This window comes from Oncorhynchus mykiss, chromosome 11, assembly GCF_057628025.1.
Source record: "Oncorhynchus mykiss isolate SJ-2025 chromosome 11, ASM5762802v1, whole genome shotgun sequence".
In the NCBI taxonomy this organism is placed as follows: Eukaryota; Metazoa; Chordata; class Actinopteri; order Salmoniformes; family Salmonidae; genus Oncorhynchus; species Oncorhynchus mykiss.
Window position 1 is genome coordinate 66,496,998 of NC_143032.1, and position 12,648 is coordinate 66,509,645.

The window sequence follows — 12,648 nt, forward strand, 5'->3', positions numbered from 1 at the left end:
TGTGTGTGTGTGTGTGTGTGTGTGTGTGTGTGTGTGTGTGTGTGTGTGTGTGTGTGTGTGTGTGTGTGTGTGTGTGTGTGTGTGTGTGTGTGTGTGTGGTAGAGGTGATGATTGTGGGTATGGAGAAGGAGGGGGTGCAGCAGTAACCCATTTGCATCTCCCCTCCATCCCTCATTTCATAGGCAACATGTTTACATATAAACTTAGTAAAAAAAGAAACATCCCTTTTTCAGGACCCTGTCTTTCAAAGATAATAAATACAAATCCAAATAACTTCACATATCTTCATTGTAAAGGGTTTAAACATGGTTTCCCATGCTTGTTCAATGAACCATAAACAATTAATGAACCTGCACCTGTGGAACAGTCACTAAGACACTAACAGCTTACAGATGGTAGGCAATTAAGGTCACAGTTATGGAAACTTAGGACACTAAAGAGGCCTTTCTACTGACTCTGAAAAACACCAAAAGAAAGATGCCCAGGATCCCTGCTCATCTGTGTGAACGTGCCTTAGGCATGCTGCAAGGAGGCATGAGGACAGCAGATGTGGCCAGGGCAATAAATTGCCATGTCCGTACTGTGAGACGCCTAAGACAGAGCTGTTGGGAGACAGGACGGACAGCTGATCGTCCTCACAGTGGCAGACCACATGTAACAACACCTGCACAGGATCGATACATCCAAACATTGGAGGGTGAGGGCTAGGACCATTCCCACCCAGAAATGTCCAGGAACTTGCAGGTGCCTTGGTGGAAGAGTGGGGTAACATCTCACAGCAAGACCTGGCAAATCTGGCTCAGTCCATGAGGAGGAGATGCACTGCAGTACTTAATGCAGCTGGTGGCCACACCACCAGATACTGACTGTTACTTTTGATTTTGACTCTCCCTTTGTTCAGGGACACATCATTCCATTTATGTTAGTCACATGTCTGTGAAACTTGTTCAGATTCTGTCTCAATTGTTGAATCAAATATTTACACTTGTTATGTTTGCTGACAAACGCAGTTGACAGTGAGAGGACGTTTCCTTTTTTGCTGAATTTATGTAGATGCAGATGTGCGCATCTAATTGTGCATTTGTGTGTCATTCATTGTGTGCCTCCTATGTCAGGGTAGCCTAGTGGTTAGAGTGTTGGACTAGTAACCGGAAGGTTGCAAGTTCAAATCCCCGAGCTGACAAGGTACAAATCTGTCGTTCTGCCCCTGAACAGGCAGTTAACCCACTGTTCCCAGGCCGTCATTGAAAATAAGAATTTGTTCTTAACTGACTTGCCTAGTTAAATAAAGGTAAAATAAAAAAAGAAATGTCTGAACCCTCAGATATCACTATGTATGAATGGAGTTTCCTAACTGCTGTCCTCTCTCCTCTCCAGGTGCCCCTGGTTGACCAACACGATCTCCCCCGCCGTGCCTCTCTACAATGGCGTCGTCTTCCTATTTGTGCTGGCCAACTTCAGCATGGCTACCTTCATGGACCCTGGAGTCTTCCCCAAAGGTCAGTTCCCTTTTAATTCAATTCAAATGTATTTATATAGCCCATCGTACATCAGCTGATATCTCAAAGTGCTGTACAGAAACCCAGCCTAAAACCCCAAACAGCAAGAAATGCAGGTGTAGAAGCACGGTGGCTAGGAAAAACTCCCTAGAATGGCCAAAACCTAGGAAGAAACCTAGAGAGGAACCAGGTAATGTGGGGTGACCAGTCCTCTTCTGGCTGTGCCGGGTGGAGATTATAACAGAACATGGCCAAGATGTTCAAATGTTCATAAATGACCAGCATGGTCCAATAATAATAAGGCAGAACAGTTGAAACTGGAGCAGCAGTACGGTCAGGTGGACTGGGGACAGCAAGGAGTCATCATGTCAGGTAGTCCTGAGGCATGGTCCTAGGGCTCAGGTCCTCCGAGAGAGAGAAAGAAAGAGAGAATTAGAGAGAGCACACTTAAATTCACACAGGACACCGAATAGGACAGGCTGAGACAGGAGGGGTCAGGAGACACTGTGGCCCCATCCGAGGACACCCCCGGACAGGGCCAAACTGGAAGGATATAACCCCACCCACTTTGCCAAAGCACAGCCCCCACACCACTAGAGGGATATCTTCAACCACCAACTTACCATCCTGAGACAAGGCCGAGTATAGCCCACAAAGATCTCCGCCATGGCACAACCCAAGGGGGGGCGCCAACCCAGACAGGAAGATCACATCAGTGACTCAACCCACTCAAGTGATGCACCCCTCCTAGGGACGGTATGAAAGAGCCCCAGTAAGCCAGTGACTCAGCCCCTGTAATAGGGTTAGAGGCAGAGAATCCCAGTGGAAAGAGGGGAACCGGCCAGGCAGAGACAGCAAGGGCGGTTCGTTGCTCCAGAGCCTTTCCGTTCACCTTCCCACTTCGGGGCCAGACTACACTCAATCATATGACCCACTGAAGAGATGAGTCTTCAGTAAAGACTTAAAGGTTGAGACCGAGTTTGCGTCTCTTACATGGGTAGGCAGACCGTTCCATAAAAATTGAGCTCTATAGGAGAAAGCCCTGCCTCCAGCTGTTTGCTTAGAAATTCTAGGGACAATTAGGAGGCCTGCGTCTTGTGACCATAGCGTACGTGTAGGTATGTACGGCAGGACCAAATCAGAGAGATAGGTAGGAGCAAGCCCATGTAATGCTTTGTAGGTTAGCAGTAAAACCTTGAAATCAGCCCTTGCCTTGACAGGAAGCCAGTGTAGGGAGATTAGCACTGGAGTAATATGATCAAATGTTGGGGTTCTAGTCAGGATTCTAGCAGCCGTATTTAGCACTAACTGAAGTTTATTTAGTGCTTTATCCGGGTAGCTGGAAAGTAGAGCATTGCAGTAGTCTAACCTAGAAGTGACAAAAGCATGGATTAATTTTTCTGCATCATATTTGGACAGAAAGTTTCAGATTTTTGCAATGTTACGTAGATGGAAAAAAGCTGTACTTGAAATGGTCTTGATATGTTCTTCAAAAGAGAGATCAGGGTCCAGAGTAACGCCGAGGTTCTTCACAGTTTTATTTGAGACGACTGTACAACCATTAAGATAAATTGTCAGATTCAAGATCTCTTTGTTTCTTGGGACCTAGAACAAGCATCTCTGTTTTGTCTGAGTTTAAAAGTATAAAGTTTGCAGCCATCCACTTCCTTGTGTCTGAAACACATGCTTCTAGCGATGGCAATTTAGGGGCTTCACCATGTTTCATTGAAATGTACAGCTGTGTGTCATCCGCATAGCAGTGAAAGTTAACATTATGTTTTCGAATGACATCCCCAAGAGGTAAAATATATAGTGAAAACAATAGTGGTCCTAAAACGCAACCTTGAGGAACACCGAAATTTTACTACTGAAAGTGTCTGTATGAGATGAATGGGTCTCTCTCTCTCTCTCTTTCTGTCTGTCTCTCACTCGCTCTCTCTGTCCGGGTCTTTTCAGTACCCATTAGCCCACAACGCCTGTTTTAGCTAATAACTGGGCCCTCTCTGCACCATGCTATGCATGACTTACAGGCCTGTGACCTGGCAACCAAGTCCTGGTCGAGGTTACGAGGCCCACTGCTGCTGCCTTAGAAAAAAGACTGGCAGTACTTGATGGTAGTCAGCTGTTAGTAACGGTAAAGAAAGGGAAACACTGTGTGTGTGTGTGTGTGTGTGTCATCCACTCTCCTGGGGGATGGCCCGGCCCCTATGTTTAGTATAATGATCGTTGAATGTGGCCCATTTACACCTTATGGTTGTAGCATGCTTGTAACATAATAAGCTCCGGTCTTTAAGAACTACTTGTCCCCCCATAAACAGGTAATAATCGTTACAGCACATATGACACAGCCAGGTTCATGTATCTTCCTGAAGTGGTCTCTCCTTACTGTGGTTGTTGTGGAGATGGAGTGTAGAGCTGCAGTAGTTTGATAGAGAGAGTGTTACAGAGGGAAACACATGCCCACTATATTGAGATGCCTGTGGCCACATGGATAATCCTACTGCTCCTGCCTCCACACACTGTATCTGTGTGGGGAGAAACAAACTGCAGTTAAATCCCTGCTTCTAAGAGCGGTATGGCCTCAGGGGTATATTTCGTAGATCCTACCCTGTCAATACAATCCTCATGAGCTGTCATCTCTGCTGTTTGGAGCTAGGCTGTATCTGACAGTTTATTCCTTTATCTTCAATTTGTGTAAATCTGTGTATGACGTACAGGACCAGTCAAAATTATGGACACACCTACTCATTCAAGGGTTTTTCCTTATTTTTACTATTTTCTACATTGTAGAATAATAGTGAAGACATGAAAACTATGAAATAATACATATGTTGTAACCAAAAAAGTGTTCAACAATTGTTGTTCTACGATGTAGAAAACAGTCCAAATAAAGAAAAACCCTTGAATGAGTAGGTGTGTCCATACTTTTGACTCGTACTGTATGTACAGTGAATGTGACTACCAGGTTCAAATGTAAAGGCTTCTATTGTTCTGTAATGTAAAGCCTTGACAGCCTTGAAATGTAAAGGCCTATATTGTGTATTGGATGATAAAGCCTCATTAATTTGTCTGCTGACGATTGTTTTTAAAGAGCAGACTGCAGGGGAGATGTTTACATTCAGTTTCCCAGTCGGTTACCTTTTAAATCTATTTGAAGAGTCTGAAAACTCATAACAACCGTGAAGTCTCTCAGTAGGATTGTGTGTGTGTGTGTGTGTGTGGTTGTTCCAAGTGTAAGAATCCCATGACGATCATCCTTCAGGTTGAATGGGCTTTTTGATTAACCAAAAGACATCACATTTTATTTCCTATCTTACTCCAGAGCAATACACTTCACATAGAAATATTGTCAAGTGGCCCATTGTGCAAAGATCTACATAAACTCTGGAAATGTACTCGTTCAGAAAGACAGTGGAAGTCCAATGAGTAGGGTGTGCAGTTGATGTGATTTGATGTCATTTTTTTTGTCATCCATCATAATGCAGGCCCTCTGGGCTTTAACCATTACACAGTAATGGTTAAATACATCCAACCAACCTTTAAACTCAAACTTACGTGTGTGTGTGTGTGTGTGTGTGTGTATATATATATATATACACATGCACAGAGTAAACGCTGCTGTTCTATTATATACTATTGATTCCACTGCCCACTTTATATTTGTAAATCCAGTCCATTATTACGATGCATACTACCTATTCTATCACTTCTTTTACTCATTCTTTTTGACTTGACTCTTTTCATTGATATTATTGATTCATGTTCTGCATTGTTGAGGGAGCTAGCACCTTTTATACCTGCTGTAAACTGTGTATGTGACATGCATTTAATTTAGATTTGATGCCAAAGATGTGGGCTACAAAATGCATATTGTTTATAAAATGTAAATTTGTACAGACAGCTAACCATGGGAGTTAGCTTAATTTAGGTCTACCTCCTATTGCCCCTGTCAAATGGAATCATAAATCAGATTGTGTGTTTGTGTGTGTACTTGCCTGCTAACATGATCTCTCCCCTTGTGACAGCGGATGAGGATGAGGACAAGGACGATGATTTCCGGGCACCTCTCTACAAGAATGTAGAGATCAAAGGAATTCAGGTCCGGATGAAATGGTGTGCCACCTGTCACTTCTACAGACCGCCCCGCTGCTCTCACTGCAGTGTGTGTGACAACTGTGTGGAGGTAAGACAGACACAGACTGACACACACACACAGAGACACACACACAGACAGACACAGACCGACAGACACCACACTCTAGCCCATTTGTCAGCCGTTGACATTTCAATATGGTGTTAGCCTTGTTTCTATGTGTGACCTCTACAGTTAACTGATGGTATGTGTTCACAGATAAGACCTGTCAATATACTGTGAACAATGTTATGTGGATTGCAATCATGTTTTACACCACATCCAAGCAACATTCAGTAAAACAGAAGATTGGTTTCATAACTTTGTTTTTCCCATTTGAAGCTCCACTCTCCAGCTGTGTTGCTCTCCCAGTAGCCTACTGATGCGGCTGTGTTGCTCTCTCAGTAGCCTACTGATGCGTCTGTGTTGCTCTCCCAGTAGTCTACTGATGCGTCTGTGTTGCTCTCCCAGTAGCCTACTGATGCGGCTGTGTTGCTGTCCCAGTAGCCTACTGATGCGGCTGTGTTGCTCTCCCAGTAGCCTACTGATGCGGCTGTGTTGCTCTCCCAGTAGCCTACTGATGCGGCTGTGTTGCTCTCCCAGTAGCCTACTGATGCGGCTGTGTTGCTCTCTCAGTAGCCTACTGATGCGGCTGTGCTGCTCTCCCAGTAGCCTACTGATGCGGCTGTGCACCTCTCTTTCATGTACAGTCTATCTCTTCATAAAATAGTTTAAATCTGACTTTGAACTTAAGGTTGTGAGGCAGCCTCCTATATTTCAGTCAAACTACTTACACTGGTTCTGTGTTCTTCAGTAGACGCTCAACCACAATCAAAAACAAAGTCAGCTAAAGTCAGTAGATGTTTCTAAAAACTCTAGAAATCTGACTTATGCAAATCAGAGATGATGGAATTGATTGAAACATCTCTGTGGAGTGTGTGAATACACTGAAGAGCTTTTATCATGTAGTATGATCCTGTTAATTTCCACTCTACCCTATGACCATCTCCTAACACCCATCCATCTCTCTCTGTCTCTTCCCAGGACTTTGACCACCACTGCCCCTGGGTGAACAACTATCTATCCACCATCCTAAACACCAATCTCTCACTCTCTCCTCAGGACTTTGACCACCACTGCCCCTGGGTGAACAACTATCTATCCACCATCCTAAACACCAATCTCTCACTCTCTCCTCAGGACTTTGACCACCACTGCCCCTGGGTGAACAACTGTATCGGGCGTAGGAACTACCGTTACTTCTTCCTGTTCCTGCTGTCGCTAAGCATCCACATGGTGGGCGTGTTCTCCTTCGGCCTGCTGTTCGTGCTGCACCACATGGAGCAGCTGGGCACGTTGCACACCACCGTCACGTATCCTTCCACACTGACGCCAGCCGGGTCTCATTTCACCTTCTATTGTATCAAAACTAGGGCCTTTTGTGGTCTGGTCTGAAGGCCCTGGGGAAAAGTGTGTCTGATCATTAAAATGGACCACCAGAATGGCCCCCTCATTTTCTATGGGTTGACAATCACATCCTTGCAGGTGGATTGTGATAATGTTTGATTGTTGTATAGAGAATATAAAGTAGTTGTCTGAATGGCTCCGTGGCAGCCATACAGTCGTTGGTGACAGCGCAGGTTGGCTTGCAGCTGCTAAAATGGCTCCTAACAACGTTGCGCTCTCCTTTACTACATATATGAAGTCTAGTGGTGATGTGTATAGCAGGGCTCTTCTTCATTCCAGTCATAGGCCTGACAGGCTTCCATATGGTCCTTGTCGCCAGAGGTCGCACCACTAACGAACAGGTGAGAAGGGGCACAGCTAAGAGCGGCTTAACCAGACACACACACACTCACAAACATACAGTACATTCTACCATGTATCACACAGGACACAATATCAGCATTGCAGCTTCACTTGCCAACTCAAATCTGCTAGCTAGTTCTAGCTGTGTGTGTGTTCAGGCCTTGCGTCTTCCCCCATTCTAACAAAGCCTTCTGTTCCTCAGGTGACGGGCAAGTTCCGTGGAGGAGTAAATCCCTTCACGCGGGGTTGCTGTGGCAACATCAAGTATGTCCTGTGTGCTCCCCTGGCGCCCAGGTAAGGAGGACATGGTTTCCTACTGTAGGTCAGGGGGTGTGGGTGGTGGGAGCCGGATAGACGGGCAATAAAAGGTCAGAGGTCACAATCGACCCAGCGTCGTCCGGGTTGAGGATGGTTTGGCCGGGGGTGCTTTACTTGGCTCATCACGCTCTAGCGACTCCTTGTGGTGGGCCGGTGCCTGCAGTCTGACTTCGGTCGTCATATGAGCGGTGTTTCCTCCGACACATTGGTGTGTCTGGCTTCTGGGTTAAGCGAGCAGGAGGACGCATGGCTCGACCTTCACCTCTCCCAAGCCTGTTGGGGAGTTGCAGCAATGAGACAAGATTGTAATCATGAAATTGGGGAGAAAAATATAAATGTTTTTAAAAAAGCTCAGCGGTAACCAAGACCAACGGGGTTGCCATGGTACCTGTTCTGCTGTAGTCATTCTGAGTAGACTGCTGAGATAGAACTGCAGCAATGTCCAAAGAGGTAGGTGCGTGTGTGTGTGTGTGTGTGTGTGTTTTCTCTGCCTGGAGGAAGTCACCTATACCCCCAGAGGATGGCTGGGAGAACTGAATCACACAAAAGTTAAGGGGAAATCAAGCACAAACACACATTCAGCAGCCAGACCTCAGAGCCTGATTTAAAGAGACCTTTTGGGAGATATTACACTGATAAAATTAACAGTATACATAGCCACAGATAGACAATACCCAGGTGGAGACTGAAACCGTTTTATTATAGTCATCATCCACCATTGAAATTGCCCCCTACTCCCATATAGAGGAGAGACGACTCAGCGTATGAGAGTTAGCCTGAGTCCTAGATCTGTTTGTGCAGTCTTGTCAAATCCTATGTCATTGTCACCTGACAATAACACAGGAGTTGGCAAGACAGTACAAACAGATCTGGGACTCAGGCTAACTCTCATACGATGAGTCGTCTCTCCTCTCCTCTGTACAGGTACAATGGTGTGGACCCCAGGAAGAAGCCCCCTGTCTCCATCCAACCCCCCTTCATCAGACCAGACCTCTCTGACAGACAGATCAGCATCAAGGTCAGCAACAACGGGATCCACACCAGTATCCTCCAGTCTAAAGTAAGCTTCGGTACATTCAGTAGATACAACAGTCATATTTCTAGTTCCATATCCTATTCCTGGTTTTATTCCCAGTCCTGTTATCTATATTTCACTGAGCCATCTTTCTAGTCCTCTTCAACTGTACTATTCCCAGCCAGTCTCTTTACCTAACCCTGTCCCCCAGTCATATCCTTTGGCCTATCCCTGGTTCTGTTCCTCCACCTGCCGTTCCTTTTAAGACCACTTTTAACCGCTCGTCATCTCCCCTGTCAAGTCCAAGATCAGTCTGGATGGCCTGGCCGTGGATGACAAAGGCCTAGACACCCAGCCTCCGCTACCTCCCAAAGCAGAACGCTACAACCAGCTGAAGAGCCAGCTGACGTCCAGCCAAGGTAATAATGGGCAATCTATGCAAAGTCATTACGTTCCTCCTCTCTCTCCTCTCTTCTCTCTCTCTCAATTCAATTCAAGGGGCTTTATTGGCATGGGAAACATATGTTAACATTGCCAAAGTAGGTGAGGTAGGTAGTATACAAAAGGGAAATAACTAATAAAAATGAACAGTAAACATTACACTCACAGAAGTTCCAAATTAATGTATATATACTGTGTTGTAACGATGTACAAATGGTTCAAGTACAAAAGGGGAAAAAGATAAGCATAAATATGGATTATATTTACAATGGTGTTTGTTCTTCACTGGTTGACCTTTTCTTGTGGCAACAGGTCACAAATATTGCTGCTGTGATGGCACACTGTGGTATTTCACCCAGTAGATATGGTAGTTCATCAAAATCGGGTTTGTTTTCAAATATTTTGTGGATCTGTGTAATCTGAGGGAAATATGTGTCTCTAATATGGTCATACATTGGGCAGGAAGTTAGGAAGTGCAGCTCAGTTTCCACCTCATTTTGTGGGCAGTGTGCACATAGCCTGTCCTCTCTTGAGAGCCAGGTCTGCCTACGGTGGCCTTTCTCAATAGCAAGGCTATGCTCACTGAGTCTATACATAGTCAAAGCTTTCCTTAAGTTTGGGTCAGTCACAGTGGTCAGGTATTCTGCCACTGTGTACTCTCTGTTTAGGGACAAATATAATTCTAGTTTGTGAATACGTGGTCTGACATACGATTATTTGGTAAAAGCGCTGCGCTCAGAGCGGGTGAGATCCCCTGGGCATGGGGTTCTTCATTTGTCTGTTCTGCCTGATGTCGACACTATGGCCAGGGTCTGGGGAAGACTGTTCTGCTGTGGTGTCGAGACTTTTGTCGGGAGCTGAGGTGGGCTGTTCTGCTGGCTTATTTGTGGGGGTGGCCACCTCTTGAGTGGGTTGTTCTCTGTCACACGCCATCCCCCTCAACATCTCCTCCCGCAGCCTGATCCTCTCCTCTAGTGGTCTGTTCTTCTCCTGCTCTTTCTTTTTATATTGTTGAAGTTGTCTCGCCACAGTCCAGAGTGCAGATATGTCTCTTTCCACCTCCAGCTCTCCGGGTCTGGTTAAGGGGGTGTTGTTGTGCTGGAATGTTGTCTGGGTCTGTGCTGACTGGAGTGTAAACACCTGCTGTTCCAGCTCCACCTGCCTTACCTCCAGCTGGGTAAATGTATCCTTCATTTCAATGGGGGGGTAGTACTCTGTGCTGGGAGGTTGACTTTCCGCTTGGGGTTGCTCGTCTGTGGGGTTGTATAATGAAGAGGTCTGGTCTGACCCGCTCGGGGTGTGGGCATCTTTCTCAAGGGAGAGCTTCTCCTGATTCTTTGATTAGGTGAAAGTCCAGCTGAAGCTGTTTGGGGTTGCCCTGTACCATTACTGTTCCAGATTTATAGAGATTGAATTAGCTGACTCAGAGCCCTCGTTGTCTAGTATCCTGAGTTTCCACCCCTCGTTGACACCACCTCTCTTAAGAGGGGTAGTGTGCTAATATAGCACTGTTCCATGCCAGGGGATGGTTTGTGTGGAAGATGAGGTTGCAGATGTTCCCATTTTTATAATAGTCAGCAAAAAGTGTCTCTTGATTTTCCATAAGGAGCTTCATTTTGTGATCTTATCATTCTTTACATACACAGGGTATTTGAATTACCTCTGAACAGCGGGAGGCAGCTTCTAAGGTCTCTGCATTTGGTTGGAGTAGACTGTTCGACTCTCCTGCCATTGTTGGGCTGAAGGGCTTTGACACCTCTCACTTGACATGTCAGTGCTAGTTGAAGTTGTATCAAGCTTGGCGGCCTTAATTTAGCATTCGGTCCTTATAAAGTAAAGTAATGCATTTTTCTCCTTGGCTTTTGGAAATAAAATATAGCTTCAGACTAAACATTACTCACTCAGTTCCAGGTTGGATGGTGTTTTCAGGTTTCTGTTTTTTTCCAGAGCATTTGTATAGTGTTGGAATAATAATCTTTGGTAGTTGTAAGCCTTCCAGGTGATTCCGTAATTCCGTCCAAAATCAGGTTGTGGGTTTTGGTTTGGAGTGAAGGTTATGTTGTAGAGGGTAGTATCCTGTATATGTTCCTGACAAAAAAATAATCTGTCTCTGTCTCTCTGTGTGTGTGGAAACTTTCCACAGTGATGTTGGTCCATGGTGGCGCGATGGCATCACACACTTGCTGCAGATTTGACGGCAGCCCATTCCATCTTATCGCAAAGATGCTCTTTTGGGTTGAGGTCTTGGGACTTCGCAGGCCACTCAAGTAAACTGAACTCGCTGTCATGTTCCAGGCTATGTTTATCCACTCCTCAATTCTCCAGTGTTGTTGATCGTGTGTTCACTGGAGCCACTTCTTCTTGTTTTTAGCTGATATGAATAGAACCCGGTGTGGTTATCTGCTGCAATAGCCCTCCGTGACAACGATCAACGAGTTGTGCGTTCCAAGATGCCGTTCTTCACACCACTGTTGTACTGCGCCATTATCGGTTTGTGGCCCGCCTGTTAGCTTGCATCATTCTTGCCATTTTCCTTTGATCTCTCTCATCAACGAGCTGTTTTTGCCCACAGGACTACCGCTGACTGGATGTTTTTTGTTTGTCGCACCATTAACACCACCGGTTAACAGAGTGCGGCCGTTTCTGAGATATGGGATCTGGCACACCTGGCACCGACCACGTTCAAAGTCGCTTATGTCACACATTTTGTAAATTCTAACGTTCAATAGAAAAGTAACTGAATGCCTCAATTCCTGTTTGCCTACTTCATATAGCAAGCCACAGCCACAGGACTCACTGTCTGTAGGAGAGATCCATTTTCGTGAACGACCCTGACCTGCAAATACAGTAGGGTAATTGAAAATGCGCTGTACAGTCAGAGACAGAGGAACCATTTTTTGAGATTTGAGATTTTTTTTTTTTTAAGCCTCATTTAGATAAGTTTCTGCTTATAATTTCCAACATTTTGGTCGGCTATTTGTTAGTCAACTTGACTTGCTTAATTAAGGAAATGAAAAGCAGTGAAAACGACCCAACATGTTTCTGATAAGAAACTATCAGTTTGGGGCCTCCCGAGTGGCGCAGCGGTCTACCGCTTGAGGCATCACTACAGACCTGGGTTCGATCCCGGGCTGTGTCACAACCGGCTGTGACCGAGAGTCCGATAGGGCGGCGCACAATTGGCCCAGCGTCGTCTGGGTTAGGGGAGACTTTGTCAGGGGGAGCTTTACTTGGCTCATCGCGCTCTAGCAACTCCTTGTGATGGGCCAGGCGCCTGCAGGCTGACTTTGGTCATCAGTTGAACAGTGTTTCTTCTCACACATTGGTGCGACTGGCTTCCGGGTTAAGTGGGCGGGTGTTAAAAAGTGTGGTTTGGTCGGTCGTGTTTCAGAGGACGCAGGACTCGAGCTTTGCCTCTCCCGAGCCCGTTGGGG

At 45.7% G+C, this 12,648-nt stretch overlaps 1 protein-coding gene across 1 annotated transcript in view; it reads left to right on the forward strand.

Annotated features, from left to right (window-relative positions):
* Positions 1-12,648, forward strand: part of LOC110536231 (palmitoyltransferase ZDHHC8B) — a 112,011-nt gene that overhangs the window by 88,092 nt on the left and 11,271 nt on the right. Inside the window, exons 2-8 of the mRNA XM_021621881.3 lie at positions 1,378-1,499; positions 5,525-5,682; positions 6,832-7,004; positions 7,337-7,439; positions 7,643-7,734; positions 8,683-8,818; positions 9,075-9,192. Of these exons, the coding sequence (XP_021477556.1) occupies positions 1,378-1,499; positions 5,525-5,682; positions 6,832-7,004; positions 7,337-7,439; positions 7,643-7,734; positions 8,683-8,818; positions 9,075-9,192 (902 nt within the window). The remainder of the gene's footprint in view (positions 1-1,377; positions 1,500-5,524; positions 5,683-6,831; positions 7,005-7,336; positions 7,440-7,642; positions 7,735-8,682; positions 8,819-9,074; positions 9,193-12,648) is intronic.